The sequence below is a fragment of the Euprymna scolopes genome, chromosome 32 (genome assembly GCF_053919585.1).
Source record: "Euprymna scolopes isolate OS-2025 chromosome 32, ASM5391958v1, whole genome shotgun sequence".
In the NCBI taxonomy this organism is placed as follows: domain Eukaryota; kingdom Metazoa; phylum Mollusca; class Cephalopoda; order Sepiida; family Sepiolidae; genus Euprymna; species Euprymna scolopes.
In genome coordinates, this window is record NC_136513.1 from 369,468 (window position 1) to 393,151 (window position 23,684).

The window sequence follows — 23,684 nt, forward strand, 5'->3', positions numbered from 1 at the left end:
ATATTTTATTAAAGCATTAGATGTTTAGACAGATGTGACATCATATTACCGGATATTACATCACACCGCCACAATTTAGTTGATATTAAATAATTGTAAATTATAAGCTAACAAACATGTATTTTATGATGATTCCATCAGATTCACATGTAAACAAGGCGAAGAGAAGCTAGAATGTATAATGGACCCAAAATGATGAATAATGTTATAGATATTTAAAAAAGTTAATAAAAGTGTTAATTTAATTTGAATGTTAAAATATATTTTTCAAAATGTACGCTTGATGATTTCGGCGACACCATTTTAATTGTAACAAAATTTCAATACATTTTGCGAATACAGTATTTTAATGAACCAAACTTTAGTGAAACATCGTTATAAACAATACCAAATTAGTAAAGAAGACAGAGAGATTTTAGATTGTGTCTAATAAATAAAATATATATTAACAGCAGCAACAAATTTATTAAAAACATTCCTTCACATCACTATCCTATATCTATATAACGTCACCGTTTGTGGAGTATTGTCACCACAGCTGTTCTGGTGCACCAGTAACTGGCTTCTTATTTGGACAAAATTCAAAACAAAAAAAGAATTTCTAGCTTTACAGGTCACGGACCGCAATCTTCAACCATTGTTGAATCGCCACAGAATTGCACTAATGTGCTTGTTTTTACAAAACCAATCAGGTAGCATTATGCATTTACTGTATTAATACTGCAATAACGAAAATACCCGAACCACCATACAATTGGCCAAAATTTTCCTTTTTCACTGTAGATGTTTAACTCTAATGTCTACTCTAATAACAGACCTTTTCTTTTGAAACTCTATGGCTCCTGTTTCCCCGACCTTACCCACACACAGAAAGTTAAATGCATATTACTGCTGAACTCCTCACTCGGTGCGCGACCTTGTAAACCTGTATTATATCACAGTAGCTATTTACGCTTTAAAAGGGGGAACAAAAAGTTTTTAAAAATCCAATTCGATCTCCTCTTAGACACCAAGACTATCACATGCTTGCAGTACTGGAACAGACGATAAGGGAATTCTGCCCCAACATCGAAAATATAAATTCTCACATGAAGATGTCACGTGCTGAAATATCCTTTGTAAACATGGGAGGACTTGTTTCATAAGTAATTATTGCTATGTTAAATTATTTTTTAAATAAATAAGTTGGCACCATTTACGAAGGCCAACAATCGTTCAAGGATAAATATCAATGAGACGAAATGATTGTCTAGAAGAAGTTCGAATAATTTTAGGTACGGTTCATTGTAGCAAACTGTTGATATTGGATTCGAAGACGACCAAGTTGTTATCTTCAAGGAAGCGAACCCGTGGTAAAGTGTCTCATAAACAGGAAACCTTTGCAAAGAAGATCAATTTGTGGAACTTTCGCCTAACTGTAGCTAGAAAAAGGAAGAAATGAAAGTTTTCGTTCCCATGTAGAGAATATATATCACAGAGAAATAATTGAAGTGTAAGGACAAGCAACGTCTCATCTGTGAAAAGAGGCTGTTTCGAAACGGAATGGATTCCATTAGATTTCAGATTTTAAAACATTGAACAAGAGAAACCGACAAATTTCACGATGTGAGAACGCAGGTGCTTTAAAAATAATTTTACAGTTTTGTCCCAGAAGTGGAGCATAAAAATGCTGACTTGATAGGGCACAGAACTTCGAAATTTAGTTGGATATGACTTTTTAATCTCCTTATGCTATCCTTTTCACAAAAAAGACGCTGTGGGTCTTTCTCTGCTCTATCGATACCTTTATGCAAGATATTTTACTGAGCTCAAATCTATGGCCTCTCACTGTTAAATGTTCTACACAAATACTTGCCAAGCTAAAACAACCGCCAACAACTCTTCGCACTCTCCACCTGTGCACAAAACTAAAGAAAATTCCATGAGTGTTTGTTTGCTTCATGTCTACTGAAGACAAATTCCTAGTCGCTCATTTAAATAATCTAGCCCTACTAAATGATTGATCTTGTGTCTCCATCTATTAAAACTTAACCTTTATTCTTGAGTGACCTCTATGCCATCATCAGTACTGATCCTCCATGATAAATCATATGTGTGAAAAAATATAAAAGAGCACGTCTACTAACTAAAAAGCGTTAAAAATATTTCAACTATTTTGACTTATCGTGTTTGTCTTTCCAAAGTTTTGCTGTGTTTTTCTTAATATCGTAAAAATCATCCATAAACTCTCTTCAATTCTTTAATTCTCTTGTACATACTTATGTGTTTGCTATTCTTTTTGTCCTCGCGCTGCAATTTTCTAACGTGTTATTAATGTACAGTATGCTTGAATCTGTTATTTATGCTACCATCATGGAATTATGTCTGAAATTTAAAAAAAGGAAGACGACTTTCATATGTCATATAGATATACTTTCTTTTAGTGAAATTATGTGAGTAGAGTAAGCGTTATATTTTAATAAACCTATGAAATGACGTTTTGCCAGTTGCAAGATAAGATGCACACACGTCCAAGTTAGTCTCCCGCCTGTAACAATATATATTATGATTAAGCCGTGTATGTATACATAGATATGTGTATGCATACATATATAGATATATACGTACATATGAATATGCATACATATTTATACATATATATGCATATAAACATATAAATCTCCATATATGTTGATTGCAGAAATTCCCCTCTAAACCAAATAACATAGGTTTACACAAGCAGATGTTACATACAAATCTCTCTTATTTCTAGACTATAAGCCACAATCTTATGGAACTTTAGAACGATATTTTTGTCACATTTAGTCGTCATAATAAACACCTAAATTTAATTCTAGAAGCATCACCATCACAACCGCAGCATATTTAGAGGAAGTAGTGCTTATTTTCCCCCTTAATATGAAGTCCTCCTACCGCCCCAGATAAGACTGGGAGGAAATATACACATTCTACAGATATTGTGCTTGCATCTTTCGTAACTGGATCATAAACTCATAGACATAACATAATTCTTCCATTTCCCGATAAAAAAATAAAAAAATTATTTGTGGTTAAATTCCACCTCTTCTCATTGGCTGAAGGCTGACAATTCGATTATTTAGGAATCTACCTTTTAATACTTACAGGAACGCTCAGAAGTTTTAAAATATGTCAGCACTCTTTACAAGAGGCAATCGTTAAAATACAAAAAAACAACAAATACAAACATAATAACAACTCATAAACAGAAAATGAAATACTAGTAAACTTTACATTTACCTCTGCATATATTCACAACACGTAACTAAACCCCCCTCCCCGAATGTACATTCCGTTAGCGTAAAACATGTAACACTACTAAAAATGTAAAACTCGTTATCACTTTTTGCTTGAAATGATCGACATTTTTATGCTGCGATTGGTCAGTTCCATTTCGTTTGTTGCAGTCATTGGTCAGTTCCATTTCGTTTGTTGCAGTCATTGGTCAGTTCCATTCCGTTGTTGCAGTCATTGGTCAGTTCCATTCCGTTGTTGCAGTCATTGGTCAGTTCCATTCCGTTGTTGCAGTCATTAGTCAGTTCCATTCCGTTGTTGCAGTCATTGGTCAGTTCCATTCCGTTGTTGCAGTCATTGGTCAGTTCCATTCCGTTGTTGCAGTCATTGGTCAGTTCCATTTCGTTTGTTGCAGTCATTGGTCAGTTCCATTCCGTTGTTGCAGTCATTGGTCAGTTCCATTCCGTTGTTGCAGTCATTGGTCAGTTCCATTCCGTTGTTGCAGTCATTGGTCAGTTTCATTCCGTTGTTGCAGTCATTGGTCAGTTCCATTCCGTTGTTGCAGTCATTGGTCAGTTCCATTCCGTTGTTGCAGTCATTGGTCAGTTTCATTCCGTTGTTATCACAACAGCGTTACTAGTGTTTTATCGGTGGAGAAACGCAATGCTTTTCTTTGAAATCTACTTGATAAAAATACTGCATCACTCTATTTCAATACATTAACTTGCTGTGTGTTCTTATATTGGCCTTTAAGTATTTCCGTTATGATATCGGCCGATGCATTTAATTCGCGTGGCAATAATAGTTCTTTAAAAATTACTTTAATCAATATATTATATATTAAATTGTCATTTATATTCACATTTCTTTAGATGGGGGATCATTTTTTAATGGCGATTAAAGTGAAAACCTGAAATATAAGTAAATAGGTAACTATAGCTTATACAAAATTTTTAATATAAAGGGAGATTGCAATACTGGTGTGGATAACGGCATGAACTGATGACCTGAGCATCCCATGTTCGAATCCAGTCAGTTTTATTCCACCAGATTCACTCACATACGTAAATCATCATGTAGTCCCGCTTCAAAGAATCGTTGAAAAATATGTCATCAAGAAAATTAACCCGGTGGAAACGTTATACTTTGCTGAATAATACAAGTTTAATTTGATATAAAGTAAAAACAACATAATCAGTCGTTCCCCGAGGTTCATGGGATTTAATGAACCTAACATTTTATAAAGTAGTTTGACCTCGAAAGATATTATGGAACACGCACATACATATTAGCTCAGTATGTACATATTATTAAACAAGTAAAACTTACTATATATATATATATATATATATATATATATATATATATATATAAATCAACTGGATTTTGTCCTCATTACGTACACATTTCTTTTTCTTGTATTGAATAGTTTAATATTACTCCTCCGTATACATATACACGCAAATTACACCCACAGAAGGAATTTAAAACTGTGCACATTGGACATCAGTGAAACTATAATGAATTAAAGAAACGCGGTTGGCAGCAACTTTAATTTCTTTTTCACTTTTGGAAAATGTTTCATATAAAATTATACGGAAACTGAAGAAGGAATAAATGCACCACTGTCCTTTTCTCTTGCCCTAGACCACGCATCGGAAGCACGCAACTACCTCAACCACTTTTTATTACTGAGAAACTGAGGCAGCTGGGTATTTCTTATCTTGTTCACCGCACATTAGATAGGGCTATTTTAATCATTTGCAAGCTGCGATGGGAAAGCAGAGAAGGCCGGTGGCACAAAAGATGAGTCTTCCCAAAATGGTGAGATAAACGAACTTGAAATCAAGTAAAATTTCTCCAGGAAGTGCCAGATCATCCTCTCCCATGCACGTAGTTACAAAAATCATAACACCTACATACACACATGAACCATGCTTACACATAGATCTAGTTGGTGCGTATGTGTACAGTGTGTTCAACCTAAAAAATATATTGTATCTTCTCTACATCAACGTGTACACAAGCAATTAGATGTGAAACCTAATGTTCAAACGATGTTATGAACAGCTATGTATCGATATTCGTACACAGACGTGATTTACGGACAAACATTATATTCAAGTAAATTTGCGAATACACATCATTACGCTGTTATATGCACATAATCATATTTAAATATTACCTAACACACGCATAGCCATTTTCAAACACACTGGCATTTGCGCCATTTCATATAAATACACATATTTAAATAGTTAAATATGACCATTCATATTTCCATATATACAACTAAGTTCTATCCCTATCAAAGCTAATGTATAAACACAAAAAAACACACGTATAAAAATACCCTATTCCAGTCAACAGAGACAATGATTATCCTTGTGAAGGTAACTCCGCCGGAAGTCTATATTGAAGAAAGTGTTGCACAGTCAACAACCACACTTCTCCTGAACCAGCACTGCTTAAGGCATGACTAGAAGCACAATAAGGAGATAAGCAGAAAAGTCTGATCTTCTTAAAGAGTTTTTCTTTCTCCTATACTTGTCGCGAAACCAAGATTTGAGAATCTGTTCGACAATATTTTTAATCCATAGCTTATGGACGTATACGTGCATTTATGCCTTCCCAAACGTATGAGTAAAAATGATTTAGTAATCACGAGAGAACTCGTACCCTGCACGTCGATTCCGTATATTTTTATTGTAGAACACTTGTATTAAAAAAGGCTTGCTTCTCCATAACACTTATTCCTTCGTATTTAAGTCATGCAAAATATTTTGGGGGGAGGGGGATTGAATTACGATTAATTGTATTTGTTCAACTTCGTAGTAACTTGCAATTTATTCACGAGTCATTATTTTCGGTCTATTACTCTCACTCACTCCACAATGTTATTTTATATCGTGCCAGAACACTAACAAAGCATTATTACCAACCGAATAAATACTATTACACGTATAACTGAAGAGACTACGAGATAAAATTTGTGCGTGAAAAAGGTAAATAATTCACTGAAAATGTAATGTTGGATGTTCTTTTTTAAGACATTCATTGAAGTTTATTCTAACTTTTTCCTGATTCCAACATATTAACCTGATATTACCGTATTACCCGATGGATCAGACATTTTTCTGATGCAATATTTACCTCTACAGTGCCTAATACATGTGCATATCTGACTAAGTGAATTGGAATATGCTTATAGTAATCTACATAGAAACTATTGTGTTTCGCTCAGTAAGAACTCACCATTATTTGTATTACATTAGGGAACATTAAAAAAGGGTCGAAAATCTGTTCTTTTTAAGAAAAAATATTCTTTCAAAAGATATATTCCTACACACCAAGAAATAAGAAATAGATGACTACAAGATTTAAGCAATGCACTATTCATATTGACTTTTACACACACACACACACTCACGCATATATATCTATATCTATATACATATATATAGTCACCCACATACAGTACAGTTTTGCTCTTTCTCAGCTCATCAGTGCGGCTAGACAGGATTGACACCCGACCGTCTGTACGACAGTCAAGGCTCCTAACCACTACGCTATTGGCGGCTGCTGCGTGAGTCATGAGTTTAACGATGTTTTGACATATATATATATATAATATAATATATATATATTATATATATATAATATATATATAATATATATATATACATAATATATATGCATACATATATATATACATATATATATACATACATATATATATACATATATATACACACACATATATATATAGCTTCCTCTAGTCTTGACAAACTATGGATACCCACTGTTAGGGTGCCTGCGCGTGAAATTTTTGTGACATAAGTTGCGCAATCCTCAACCACAATTCTCCTGAGTCGACATTATTTAATACCAGTGGCAAGTGGAGGTTCAGGACAAGTGGAAACAATGTCGAGATAAGGGGAAAACACATACAACGCCTAGAGATCCCAAATGGTGATCCATCTGGTACTAGCCAGGTTCAACATTGCTTAACTTCGGTGATCTGACGAGAACCGTTGTTAACGTGATTATGCCGTGTATATATATATATATATATATATATATATATATATATATATATATATATGTATATATATATATATATAAAGTCATCCACATAGAGTACTGTTTCGCTGCATCACAGCTCAGCAGTGCGGCTAGGCAGGCAACTACCTCAAGCCAGGATGGAAACCAGACCGTCCAGAACTTCAAGATACATTGGCCCCAGGATACGGGGTTTTCAGGTTACGATGTGAAGTTCTATATTTTGTTGGCACCTGATATCATATATATATATATATATTCCTCTTTTCTTTTCCGTGAGGATTCGTCAGGCTATTGCATGGAAACGGTGTTGCTGTGTGTTTTTATCTATTCCCATTATGCTGAATTTGCTTGTTAGTCAACCAGATTCTTTGTTATATGTATAGTCATTTATCGTAGCCAAAATGCGTACTCCAAAACCTTAACCATCCCCCAATCATAAAGCAAATTCCAAACAGGGAGTAAAATTAGCAAAAAAATATGGCTACGTAAATTTATTTAAGAAATCAAGCACTATCTACAACACATCTAAAAGAATTGTGCGAATCGTAATATCAAAATCACACACAAAAAGGAAAATAATAGGCATAATAAGACTAACAATAGACGAAAAATAAAATAAAATTTGATATACACTACCCTATAACCAAATGCTAAAAAACAATCTCAGTAAAAAGTCCTAAACCCCATTGAAAAACACTCTGCCGTAACAAACCACTTACACAAAATCTTTAATAAAAACAATCTAAAACTGCGAAAACTTAGAAATGATAATAAAGCACAAATTCTTAAACTATTAAATTTTTCAGTAAAGATAAATAAATAATAACGAAATTAGTTATAAAAGTTACCAACATAAAAAAATAATAAAAAATATCACAATGCCCAAAAATATAATCATGGAAACTTGTAATGAAACAAATCCTAATAAAACTAATACAACTAACAATGAGCAGAAAAAGGTGTAGCTGTAGAACTTTGACTCTATGTCCATTACAAAATAAATTCGTAACTAAAAGAATCGTTTATAGCCAAAACCTGAATGAGAAGACATATTACGCAGCTATGATCTCCCTAGATTTTAAAAGCTAACATCCCGACTACAGAATACCTTACAAATAAAAAAAAACGCCGAATAAAAACACATTAACGAACAATTACTCGGAGCTCAATGACAATAGACACCCATTGATACGTGAGTGAAAAATAGTACGGCAAGCCATCACATGTAGGAACTAAGACGACCTGTGTATACTATACTTCAATGAGAAATTATCCATCCTAAAGTTTATAGAATGCTAAAATTGATAACACTGTAAGAATTAAACTATTAAACGTATGCATACATAAAATAATTTTTACCTTCAAATAACAACATATAAAATAAATAAATGAAATAAATGCAAACATATAATTGAATAATAGTAATGGTAATAATGATAACAGCATCACTAATAAAATTAATGATAATTATAAATATAATAATTTAAAACTTTCGAGTCATAAGTTTTAGATATAGACGTTCCAGAAATGCTGCATTTTTTCACAAAGCATGCTTTGAACAAGAATGGTAGCAGAACACTAATAAACCAAGTTTATAGTCCCAGTTGTTTTATTAGATATAAAAACGTGTCCTCAAATAATAGGAAAAAAAACATCGTTACAAGCAGACACACAATTTTAGTATTAGTATAATTCTTTCACTCTCTGTTGGTATATACGTTTCTCTAACTCTTTTTTTTCTTCATATATATTTCTCTTTCAACTGTCATTATGCGTCGATATCAATGTGTATAATGTTTTAAGCTTCAAATTACCAAACAATACTTTTAAATAATTTCTTCAAATCCAATATTTTTGAATTCTATAACGCAGAAACGTGTTTAGAATGAAATAAGAAACACATTTATGTAGGTTTCATTAAAAAAATATTCAGTACATGATGAGAAAATCAAGACAACAATTTGAAACATAAAAACAACAAGAGAAATTGAAGAGGCGTCCAATCCTATTCTCTAAAGGGACAGCGCTTATTTGAATATATAAACATAAACCTTAGAAAGCATTCCATGTATAGCGCTTTTGAGCAAAGACAATTTAGTATTTAATAGAAAATATAAGCATATGAAGATAACGTTAATATTGACCGTCGGGTTAGTTAATCAGTCGGGTTTGTTAATCAGTATTCGACCATCGTTTTTGTTCCGAAAAACTACTTAACACTACTTAACTATCGCTAACTTCACCTTATAATATTATCTAATAAATAATAAATTAAAATAAATCACATGAATAAATAAACAGAAATAAATTGATTGGCTAATTTAACAATTCTATTTTCTTTAATATCTTTTATGTCGCAATACGGACGTCTTCTTGAATTTAAAAATCTTAATTACTGTATGAAACAGTTTTCATCGATGAAGACGGGTCAATTAACATGTTAAATACGCATTAGCGTGCCTTTTTCCATGTCAAATAAATGAAAAATAAGTTATGCTATAGGTGTTCGTCCAATCACGACTAGATGTAATATAATAAGTTACAATGAAGGTGAAAATGCGATGCATGTCTTATAAGGTATATGACGGTAAGAGATCATGTATAAAAATATAATCTAAATGATGTGAATTGAATCCTTGTAAAGATAAGTGCACAATTATGTTCTCTTCAATAACACATATAAAATTGTGCAAACAATATCTGAACGTAAACATTTATGACGAAGTTTTGTTTCGGTTTCTATATCCAATAAAAATATTTTTACACTGGAATATTTTACGTTACACAGACTAAAGGAAATAATAAAATCTCAGAAAATTATTTTCGAAAATCGAAGAAATCCGAGCCTAAAAATAGTATTTCCTTGTCATAAACAAATACAAAGTATAGGGAAATAGTTTACATTACACTGGCTAAGTAAAATAATAAAATCGTAGCAAACCATTGCTTCTTATTTTCATCTGGAAATATAGCTCAGTGGTAGAGCATTCTACAACAGATCGAATGATCCCCTGTTCAAACTCGAGTGTATCTCACCATATTATTTTATTCTTTTCTTATTAATGAGTTATATTTACTATCAAAGAAAGGGCACCAGTTAAAATCGCTGCAAATATTTCTTCGTTTGCATATTTTAAAACTAAGAATTAATCAGAGGTAAATTTTTCTAGGGTATTCATCGTCAAGCCTAAATATCAACTGACGTGATATTGTAAACAAACACAGACGGAATTTGATGAACAAAGTTATCAGTATTTTTTTAATTAATTTTTTTTGCGATATATATATATATATATATATATATGTGTATATATATATGTATATATATATATATGTCATCCTAGTTTGTGAGTATGAAATCGCTGACTGTCCAGCATCAAAACTGGAAAGCTTCTCGTGTAAACAAATGAAATAATTTTGGCAGTTGATAATTTTCAACATATAGGATTGTAAGGCAAGTGCATTAGAAAATTATGCATTTTCGTACAAGGGACCTGAATGCTTTTATATGTCACGGTGTATGCATATACATAAATACTCCATCCCTTAAGCAAATGCGCAACACTCAGGGAAAAAGTTCGACATATGGAAGACGACGAAAACCACAATAATACCTATAGCCATAGTTGCAACAAGAACAATTTTTCCAAATTTCAGTATCAAAGTAAGTGAATTTAGAATGAAAGAAAAGATTTATACAATGCAAACTACGTCTCTGGTAAAAACTCTCGATTGGTGACACTGATTAACGACATGCAACACGAAAAGAATTATGGCAAAAACGGTACATGAAGCCAAATACGAAGGTTGTTCGAGAAGTAAGGCTTCCTATTTTAATATCAGACACTAAAACGTTGAAACACTACAAATACGGGAGTAGTACGATATAAATGAGCGCCATTTTGTGTTCCAGAATTTATCTTTCATACAAAGTCACCACATCATTTTCAATGCACGTTTACCCTTTTTTAATGTCCCAGTCATAAAAATGCGGGGATGCTTTATCACTCACGTCTCTGAAATCAACTGCACCGGCTTCGTAAACGTTCAACAGGTGCCGATGAATGTTGACCGATTAATGTTTGCTGCAGTCATTGGCATATCTCTACTTTCCACGTACATCCATGACAAGGTTTACTTTCTTTTAGGTCATAAATGGATAAGTTTAGTCCCCATGACAATGTTATTTTCTGATTAATTTAAGCAGAATAAAAATAGGAGGCATTACATTTGGAATGTGCTTCGTAACTGACAATATCAGGCTGGATATCTATAGAAAATAAAAACACATTACTTAGTCCCCGTCATAAAAAAAAACATGGCAGTACAAAATGAAATGGACCTTAATGGTCTAAGACGATGAAAAGACTTGTCATTGCTGAAAGAGTATGAAATGTACAGGAATCATGATTCTGCCGATTGCCATTTAAATTGCACGAAAACACACATGCCATTACTGACAAAACTACATTGGTAAACTGTTGTAGAAAGAAAGCAAAGTAATTTGCAATTATGTTCGACATAAGTGGAGAGTATTAGTTATATTAAAATACTAATTTTAACTCTGACTATATGTAATACTACCGTTCTTTCAAGTGAGCGAAAAATAGGTAAGAATCTTATGAGAACTCATATTTAATAATACTTCTAATGTATATGGTAGAACGTTACAAACATACAATCGTGTTTCAATCTAATAATGATATTGTATGTCTTAGTATTGGAAAGATACGATAATGTGCATACCATACAAGGAAGAAAAAATCAGCAAAGCTGGTGAAAATTATCGAGGTGTAAGCCTTCTTGAGATTCTTGTACAAAGTTTCTGTGGTCAAAAGACTTATTATGCCAGATCGGTTGTTAGGTATAGTTATGGAGCAATGGGTATTATTGTTATCCCCAGCAAATTCAAGAAGGGTCATCGAACAACCGTAGCACTTTAATTGGTTGCCGCGACGACAGATTTCTTACTCTTAATAAAGTAGCACCCTGACCTATTTTTAATCCCATAATTCATCAAACTGTTTAATTTGATCATGACATGCAGGCACGCTTCCACATCACTGGTGTAGATACTGAAAATCCAACAACCGATAATGAGATGAAATGTTTAAATTCTTTCAGTGACGTATATTTCAAGAGAACACTCTCCTTCGTTTTTTAAATTTGTTATATTTCTGTTTCTAAATGCCTTATGAACAAGCGAATGGATTTTAGACGTCGCTCATTTTAAGGCTGAGTGAAAGGCATTGAAAGCATTGCGCAAGCTTTCCTCTATAAAAATTATAGGGACTTTGACGTTAACACTAACGAAGATCTGCACAATATAATGATCCTTTTCGAGAGTATGTGTGTGTGTGATGGACAACCATATTATAAAGACACAAGAAAATATGGTTCTCATATTCGAACGATCGTAATCTATGTAAAATCTTGCCAAATATAATCGATTTTTTAGGCGTAGTAGATTAACATATCTTGTTTAATTCATTTTCACCCCCTCACATTTAGTAAAGATAACGCTAGCATTCTACAATATATATATATATATATATATACACACCTATATATATGTATATATACATATATATATATGTATATATACATATATATATATACATATATACTTATATGTAGAAATATATATATATATATATATATATATATATATATATATATATATATATATATAAAGGAAAAGAGAAAACCTGGAAAATAAATAGCCATCTTATTTTGCTCTAATTATATCTGATGAAAAAAACATGTTTTAACTATTGAAAAAATTTAGAAAAAATACATTTTTTATGATTTAGACACCACGAATAATGCTCCATACACATACACACATACATCTAATTTATTGTATATTATATCAAACCATTTATATACAATTTTGACCAGATCTGTATAAAAATTCTGATATATGAAATTTACAGCGTATTGCGTTGACATATTTTTCCATATGTTAAATTAAATATATATGCACACTAATGTTAAATTCAATATATATGCACACTAATGTTAAATTCAATATATATGCACACTAATGTACTACGTTCGTTGAAATACGAAAAATAGTATGCCTCATCTGTGTTGGACCATTGTTGTTTCTCAAGATAAATATCTAAAATGTTGATTAAAATCATAGAATTATATCAGTAATCTGATATTCCATGTATAAATTATTAATATCAGTTTCGCGTGACTTAATAAAAGAAAATGCAAAATTAATTATTTATTATAAATTTAAAGGTTTTAGCGGTTTAATTTAATGCGCTGGAGTAAATTTCAGGTGTTGTTTAAGTGAAGTTATCAAGCAAATGCTAGTCACCTAAACTTGAAACGGTGCAAGACACGTGCTTTACTCGCTAAAGTTTGCATGAAGGGATGGAAATACACACTCCCCTAATACACACACACACACACACACACGCACACATATACACACACACACACACACACCTGAATGTTTCTGACATTTCCTTTATAATAAAATAGAGGAAATATTCAATGTAATGTTATGTATTACGTTTTATAAAATGTCTAAAATCTTAATAATGTAAACAAAATTGTTTTTCATTTTACGATTCAATGGACACTAAGCCCACTTAGTTCAAAACCACTAAACGCTGTACACAGCTAGCACATAATTAGACAATATTTAGTGCATAGTATTAGTCACAACATTTCTGACCTGGAACAATCTCATTATAAATAGGATCGAAGTAATTGTATTTAATAGTAACCAGAGCATTAATTACACGTGTAACTTGAATAATCTGGATGAAATACAAAAATGCTCGATGCAATTGTTACGTACACTATTTAATTAACTAAATACACTGTGCACATGGAAACACAAAAGCCCCATGAAGGATCTTTTATTATAAACATTATTTATAGTTAAAAATGTGCAGTAAATGATAAGAAAAAATCTTATATCTTAGATCCATTATTGCCCAATCTCTCTATCGCTGCCTAAACCCAAACATGGATTCCATGAACAAAGTTTCTTCCCTAGAACTGTCTACCTGTGAAACTCTGTTCCACAGTATACAATATCACAATATTTAAGTCTAAAGTAAACAAGTTCTTGTTCAGCTGTCCCCGTAAATGATCCAATTTTACCAAATAACTTCTACAAACGATTATTACGCAACTCTCCCAATGACTACATTACACACATTAATCTTTATCCTCGAGTGACTTCCGAGTCTTAATATGCGGTTACTCTTCTGTAAAAACTAAATAAAACTGTTATAGTCATCAATAATTATTTTTATTACCAGAAAAGAACAGACGATGTTCCGAAAATTTAAAAATAATATAAACACCAATAATTTTTACGATTTTATAATTAACCATTTCTTACTTTACATTGATTGTGAAGTAATTCATAGGTTTAAGCAGAAAAAATAATAGTTTACTACGATAAAAGCATACATTGATAATTATATATATATATATATATATATATATATATATATATATATATGCGTGTGTGTGTGTGTGTGTGTGTGTGTATTTTTCTCCGGAAATAAACCTGACTTAATATTCAAAATCACATAATATTCGAAGTTTAAATAGGATCTCGTCAATAAAGTTTACCCACAATGGCTTTACGAGAAATGGTGTACCTACTCCAGGTGATGTTCGCTCAAGTAACAACACAAAACTCGAAACAACTTGAGACTAGATCAATTTTTTCCTGAAATTCAATCAGACCAAAATACCCCCCCTAAAAAAACAAAACAAAAGAAAGCATGTACTATAACATATAAAAAAAATGGTCGAGGAGGAATTTATGTTCGCAACATTTTTTCTAACTTAATGTTTGAGAGATAAAATTGAACCTTGGCATATCTCATGTCTTATATAGAAAACAAATTTAACAAAAGTTGTTCTAGAGTGTCATGTAATTTACGAATTGGATTAAGACCTTAGTTCAAAAAATCGATCTTCGAAATTAAAACATAAGCCACACAATCCGTATTAGCGACTGAGTTATAGACTTTAATAAACGTAAGATGAAGTATAATGTATTAAAGTAAATTATGTATTAACTTACAATATTTACACACATATACCCAAACACACACACACATACACACACACACACACACACACACACACACACACACACACACACACACACACACACATATATATATATTATCCACAAGATATTTCGTTGGCAATGTGTTTCTAAAGTTAGTAAGTTTGAAAATGCAGAAATTAGTGGATGATTTTCACTGCCATACAAACACGTGACACAGAAGTATATATATATATATATATATATATATATATATATATATATATATATATTGTATGTGTATGTGTGTGCGCGCGGATTGTTTAAAAAGTAAAGCATACTTATTTTACCTAGAAAGGCTGAAAAGCTACGAAGGTATGAATGGTACCATTAAAACAAGCGACCTTTTCTACGACCCCCCCTTTTTTTTTAAATAACCATCAGTATTCTCAATGCACATTTTCAGGAGTTAATTGATGCAGCTCTGCTTCTGTGTCATTTCCCTTCCAGGAAAAACATAGTGAGTGAAATTTAAAGGCTGATATTAAGTTGTTTTGTTACGTTTGTAGATATTTATCTAAGCATTATCAGTAGAGACCACCACCAATTTTTGTAAATTACTAACCGAAAACCTATTCCACAGAAACATATACATTCATATGTATTTTTATGTACGTATATATATATATATATATATATATATATATATATATATATATATATATGCAAACTGTTTTATATATATATATCTATATATATATATATGTGCATACATATATGTATATATATAAAGTCATGATCATATTTATTGGCACGGTCCAATAAAAATCACATTTTTTAAATAAAATGTCATAAAATGGTCAAAATCGGAGGTTATCATATGCAATATTATGTGTTCATGTTGAACTGTTCTTTCCGATGCAACAATTGGATTTCCAAAAAATTTAATACTAAATAAATTACAAACGAAATTTCTAAATTACCGTCTCGAAAATTATTGGCAGGCTTATTATTTTCATCTATTACCAGTATAATTACAACCAATTTCATCTTTGACATGGTTCGTTACATTTTTGTAGCCTTATTATGCTTATTTAATGTTAGTTTTTAAATTTTTTTTCTGATACTTTTAGACAGCGTTTACTTTGAAATAACTGAAATCAAGAGATTTTGGTTATGGTTAAGACTAAGGAACACAGCTGAGACCTCAGGAAGCGTTTGATAGCGTGTCACTCCAAAGGAGAGGCCCATGATAAGATTTCTAAAAAGCTAAACCTTCTCAAAAATCACCGTTCGAGCCATTGTAAAGAAGTTTAAATCACAAGATCACGTTATGAATTTGGAAGGTCGGGGAAGAAAAAGGCTACTGTCCGCGAGAGCAGAGCGAAAATAGTTCGACATGTCAACCAAAACCAAAGAATCACTGCAGAAGTGATTGGAGAGGAACAGAGAAGCTCTGGAGTGAACGTGTCTCGACACACAGTTTTGAAGAGAGTTGATCTGAAACATATCGTCCAAGGAAGATTCCCTTATTGAAACCTGTGAATCTGAAAGCAAGGCTAGAGTTCGCAAAGCACCATATTCATAAAGATGCAGCTTCTGGACATATGTTATATGGTCCGATGAAAAGAAATTTGAGATAATCGACCATAATAGTGTTTCTTCTGTTTACGGGAAATCTGGCGAAGCCTTATTGCCTAAGAACACCATACCAACTGTGAAGCACGGCGGAGGCTATTTGATGTTTTGGGGATGTTTTGCTGTCACTAGACCAAGACGACTTGCTAAGGTCCCAGGCATCATTAAAAAGGAGGATTATGTTAAATTCCTGAATGAAAACCTGAAGGACTATGGTAGAGAGCTGTCATTTAGTCTATGTTGGTGTTTTATGCAAGATAATGACCCAAAGCATTCAGCTAATCTGACTAAGAAATGCCTCGAGGACAACAATATCAAAGTTTTAGAGTAGCTACCAGGGCCCGGTATGATATCATAAAAAAATCTTGACACTTCAAAAGCATGTGGACCTGATCTCATCCCGGCTGTGCTATTAAAAAGTGATCCGCCGAATTAGCCCCAGTTCTCTCCAAACTTTACAACAAATGCCTTAATGGATCTTGCTTTCTTGCCTGCTGGAAAACTGCTTCTGTGGTACCAGTTTTCAAGAATTCTGGCGAAAGAACTGACCCAATAAATTATCGCCCCATTAGCCTCCTCCCACTTTTCACCAAAATATTTGAGTCCAAAATTAACCATGCTCTAGTCCATCAATTTACAGATGCTAAATTTCTGACCGACTAACAATATGGATTTAGGCAAACCCGTTCCACAGCAGACATCATAACTGTAGTCTCTGAACGTATATACCATTCAATGGGCAAATCTGGGGAGGGTAGAGCGGTAGCTCTATATATATCTAAAGCTTTTGACAGGCTATGGTATGAAGGTCTTCTCAGGAAAATCAGATCATACGGTATCACTGGAAGAATACTTAACATGATTAAACCCTTCTTAGATAAGAGAAAAATCCAGGTTGTCCTCGACGGTCGTACATCTAAACAATATTATATAAATGCGGGAGTGCCTCAAAGGTATATCCTTGGACCCCTATTATTTCTAATATTCGTAAATGGCCTCCCTGACAAAATTGTATGTGAGATGGTATATATGCTGATGACACCACGCTCTATAACAGACACGTCAGGAAAACAAATGAACACATATCAAAAGAAATAGCGGAAACACTGGAGGATGCTCTCCAGTCTGTAGTGGAATGGGGTCAAAAATGGATGGTCACATTCAATACTGCCAAGACTAAACTTGTTTACTTCAATAATTGCAAGACAACCTTTCTACCATCAATAGCAATGACCAAATACCTTTTATCTGAAAGTACATCTTTTAAACTCTCGGCCTAACGTTCACAGGAAACATGAGTTAGAACGATTACATTGAGAGCATTGCCAGGACCGCTGCGAAGAAGCTAGGTTCTCTCTACCGTGCTAGAAAGCTACTAACGCCCGAAAGTATCCCGTACCTCTATAAGGTCAATATTCGCCCATGTATGGAGTATTGTTGTCATATTTGGACTGGTGCATCTGCTACTAGTCTCTCGCTCCTAGACAAGGTTCAAAAGAGAGTCGCCAATCTGATAGGTCCTGGACTGTAATCTACGCTTCAGCCTCTGTCCAATCGACGAAATGTAGCATCCCTCTGCCTGTTATACAACTACTTTAACGATGATTGTTCCGAGGAACTGCAAGCACTTGTACCACCTCGACGTAAATACCCCCGACAAACCCGGCACGCAGCTAAATCTCACCCCTTTACAGTAGAGATCCCTAGATGTTAGAGAGCCTTCTACTCCAGTAGTTTCTTCCCCAGAACCTCTAGACTTTGGAATTCCCTTCCGGGTTCCAGCTTCCCCAACTGTACTGACATGCAGAAGTTCAAGTGTAATGTGAACCGACATTTTGCTGCCCAACTCCCCACATCGCACTCCTGTAGCTTATGTCCCTGATAGTAGCCCCCTACATCAAAGTGGAAATGTGCCTTGTTTGGAGTGAAAATATAATATATATATATATATATATATATATATATATATGTATGTGTGTGTGTATAAATACACACACACACACACACACACACACACACATATATATATATATATATATATATATATATATATATATATATATATATATATATATATATATCAGTAATACAAATTTAGCTTATCCTGTGGAAAATTGTTGCAGTTATCTTATTGTAAATAATCTGAAAGAGCATCCGCCCTTTTGGATTAGAATCAACCGTACGATAACTGTCAATGAAGTACTAGCTTCGTGTTCCGCATTTACTAATCTCCCCACAAGGGCAGAGTTTGACACAAGGTCCGTCATTTATGTGGGGAATCCAGCGCCACAAAAGGGGCATTCTGGATAGGAATAAAAACAAATTGTATCAGTCATGGAGGATTTCGTACACTGACCGAGGACAGAAAAGATGACGTGTAGTATCAGAACAGATACTACACTGTGATCTTGCCAGAACGCCAAGTACTTGCCTTGTGTTTTCCTAAACATTAGGCGTGAAATAGTCACTAACCATATCATTTTATAAAATTACTTATATGTCCGATATTCAGCACATGCCTTTTATAAATATAGATAATATAGAAACGATTATGCAAATGTATCTATATATATACACACATACATATATTTATGCATATATATATAAATATGCATTTATATGCATATTTATATACATATAATATGCATACATATACATATACTTATATGTATATATACATATACATACAGACACATATACACACACAGATACATATAAAGAAAAACAAGAAGATTATATGAAATAAAACTTCATTAATGAATAAAACATTAAGAATCCACAGGATAAACTAAATGTTACAGGTAAAATAAAGCTCATTAATTAAACCGGCTACATGAAACAGAACTTTGCAATGTGAGAGATTAGTTTCTTACAAAATGAAACTGGTATTTATTGCAACATGGTCAGTGATATAAATTAAAAACATACAGCAATTTTAAACCAACCCGTCTTCGAGTTCCAGCGTTACAGCAGGTTGGTAGCTCTTAAAAGGCAATGGTCATCTAATGGTTAAGTATTTTTTGAAGTAATATTTTAAAATAATTCAACAATAACTGAACCACAAAAGAGGCCGGTGGGGTGTTATGACCTGTTGTTCTGTTGTACTTAATAATGATGATTATGATATAATGTACAATCAACATTATTTAACAGAAAAATCCAAAAGAATCAATGAAACCAAAAAGTAAAAAGAAAATACGCATTTGGAAATATATTTTCTCTTCTAGAAAATACAATCATACATTAGGCGAACGTGTGCGACGGTTTGTAACCCTCTCTAATCTATTTGTTTTTTGCCGAATATTGCTATTTACCCCCCATATATATATATATATATATATATATATATATATATATATATATATATATATATATGTATATATATAATTGATTTTTTTACTGTGATTATCACAAAAAATCTCGTTTTTACCTTTTTAAAAATACGATCAATTGACAAAATTTCACAATTTACTTGCCTCCCCATGATGGCAAGGTAAGACACAAGACCGTTTGTAAAGTGTACAAAATTCAGCTCTCTAGAATGGAACATCCTGGATTTGGACAAAAATAAAATTACTCCAGTTTAGAAGGATTTTTCTTTCACTGACTGAGAACAGAAAATATGAAGTGTAGTATCATAAGAGATATTCACTTTGCTCCTATCTAAGTTGTAATATCTGTGTACCACGAACGCCTAGAGAGTTTAAGATAGACTCTTATAAAGTACATTATCTAAACGGAGTTGGGGAAGTATATTTCATTTTGATCTAAGGAGGTGTGAAACATTATGTTTTGTTCTCCTGTCGCATTTGACAATCTCTCTTTCTCTCTGTCTGTTTCTCTGTCTCTCTCGCTCATTCACTTCTCTCTCTCTCTCTCTCTCTCTCTCTCTCTCTCTCTCTCTCTCTCTCTCTATATATATATATATATATATATATATATATATATATTAAAATACGATGGTTTAATTTAATAGCATTTATCACCGTAGAAACTAATAAAAGTATAAATAGAAATATTAATAAGGGTACAACAAGGCATCAAACTAGAATGTACTTAAGTGCTCGTTGATTCTTAGAAAATGCCGGTTGTTCCTCTATTAGGTTTCTATTAATATTCCTCCCCACGTGGGCAGAATTAGACATCCAGTCAGTTTTTGATGGGGATAATAAGGCTCTTCATACAGGAATACCAGTGTAAAAACTGCCCCAGTCTAGAAGTACTTCTTCTTTACTGAAAAAGAACCTCGGAGATGAAAGTACTAATAAAATAGCTACTGCACATTACGGCTATCCAAAAGGCAAATAAGAGGGAATAAATTACTGAGATTTGTTCCATTGAATTTTTTATGTTTAACCATCTCTTCTAAGCCTTTTGCCAAGGCGCAAAGTATAGAATCTGTTCTGATAATCAAATTCATGTTTTTCGCATTTATTTCAATTCATATTTTACTAAATTTACTATTTTTCGCATTTATACTAGTGAATATGTCTTTATTTAGGCATCCTCCCACTCAGTTAATAATGTGAACGTTCTCGGACTCCACCCCAAAACTTAAACATTAAAAAGCGTACAATGTCAAAATCAAAAGGGCGCAGGTCCCCATGCAATCGCAGGAAACTCCGGGCCTTTCTACTATTATATAGAAAACCCTAACCCATTACACTGAAAGATAAATATTTTACAATATTTTTTTTTTTTTGCATAATTTAAACATTTAATACATATTGAATAAGTATTGCGAAGAATTAAAATGAAAGCAAAGAAAAATAAGGATGTGGGGAAGGGGTTGATAAGCGCCGTGCACGTCCGCCAGATATTATTATTTTACTTACTGTCATCATGTTGGAAGAATTCGTGAATACTTTGCTGTTAATGTTGTACGTTCCCGCTTTTTTACTTTACATATATATACATATATGCATAGATATGTTATATATATATATATTCAAATATATATATTCAAATTTTTTATTGTATTTTTTTTTTTTAATTTTAAAGGCGTGCCTGTTTTCTTAATACTTTTATTTCTTTAATTTTGTTTTCCTTTTCTGTGGAAACGAAGAAAAATAATGGATGAATTGGTTGTTGCACACGCCCGGTTCGTATAAACATATATTTATTATATGTATATATGTATATATATATATAAATATATATATATATATATACGTAGGTATTTATTTACAGATAGTAGAAAGCGGAGATTGGATGTGTGCGTGCGTGTGTGTATCTTTATACACTATATTAGCCTTGTGCTTCCTCGTTCTCTCCTGGGTAACTCCGTTGCGTCGGACGCGCGTGCTCAACTCGATGGTCTTTGTATGTATGTGCAATGCTTGCTTGTGCGAGTGCGTTGCAGTGCGTGTATGTGCGTATGAGGTCCCGATCTGCATCCGAGTTGTGTGCTTTCCAGTCGCCTCTTCGCTGCGTTCCTCCGCTCTAGAAAGAGAGAGACGCCGAGGTTTCGCCCGCTTATGACTACTTCTACTACAACCACTACTACTACTGCGTTGTTTTCTACTACGACTACAGTTACAATAACTACTAATATTACCACTGCTACTAATTTTACTACTACGACTATATCCCCCCTTAGCTTATAATGCCCCCTCTTTTTTCATGTCTCCCCACAACCTCCCACACCACAAACATATGTAGGGTCGTATGTTTGCATTTAAAAGGGAAACTCTTTTCCTCCCTTTCTACACCCCCCTCTGTCTCTCTTTCTCTCTCTCTCTCTCTGGCTGTTGGTGCATCGAATTCCTCCTAGGCTTCGACTAATGACGCACCATCGCACCCGGTTTCGTGAAGGTGCTCTCGTTTCTTTCTCTGTCAACGAAAAATGCCCCAATATCCTCATCCGTCCCACACTCACATCTTATCTCTCTTTTTCTCTCTTTCCTTCTCTCTTTCCCTCACCCTTTATAGCTATCCATACTTTTCATTTGATTTATTTTCTATTTAAGATTTTAAAACTTAAATTGTATTTATTTTCCTCTTATATCGTTAAAGTAACATACGTCCTGCTCTTTTTCTGTTTCTTTCTCTCTTTTCTTCTTCTCCTTCTTCTTCTTCTTCTCCTTCTTCTTCTTCTTCTTCTTCTTCTTCTTCTTCTTCTTATTATTATTATTATTATTATTATTATTATTACTACTACTTTCTAGATGTTTCACATAGGCCATCGTCCAAGAATTCTATTAGAAAACAGTCTGTTGCGTCTCCTCAGATAGTCAGGACTCCCCACCTCTTTCGATAACATTTGCAAATTAATTTTTGTTATCGCAATAGCCGTCTACTATTGATGTCTCATTGGTAGAGACCGTTGGACTTCATTTGGATTTGACTGGCAATAAACATGCTGTAGGCCCCAATCCTCTTCGCACTCATCCAGTGATGGTCTGGTCAGTTATTTCTCTCGCCGGTCTATCCATCCTCTTTGACCCTCCTTATTTAGTGTACCAGTTTATGATGACGCAAAGAAAAAAAAATAATAAAATAAAAAATAAATTTAAAAAATGGAGAGTGCAGAGGCGTAAGGGGGTTTACCTTACGATTATGCAATTTCAGTTTTCATGGTCCCAAGTGACTTCCGTTTTCAAGCACTTCTGCTGGCTTGTGCTTGTAACATTATTATTATTGGCTCACAAGGAGCTTTCACACAGGTCATCAAAGATATCTACTTGAAAACAAC

General features: G+C 33.2%; 1 protein-coding gene across 2 annotated transcripts in view; it reads right to left on the minus strand.

Moving 5' to 3' along the window:
- The window catches only part of LOC145256183 (neo-calmodulin), a 257,149-nt gene extending 234,556 nt beyond the window's left edge, over nucleotides 1–22,593 (minus strand). Inside the window, exon 1 of one of the 2 annotated variants that reach the window (XM_080114771.1) lies at nucleotides 21,826–22,593. In XM_080114771.1, the coding sequence (XP_079970897.1) occupies nucleotides 21,826–21,834 (9 nt within the window). In that variant the 5' untranslated portion in view covers nucleotides 21,835–22,593. The remainder of the gene's footprint in view (nucleotides 1–21,825) is intronic. The other variant, XM_080114772.1, reaches the window with a different exon arrangement.
- Between the last annotated feature and the right edge of the window lie 1,091 nt (nucleotides 22,594–23,684).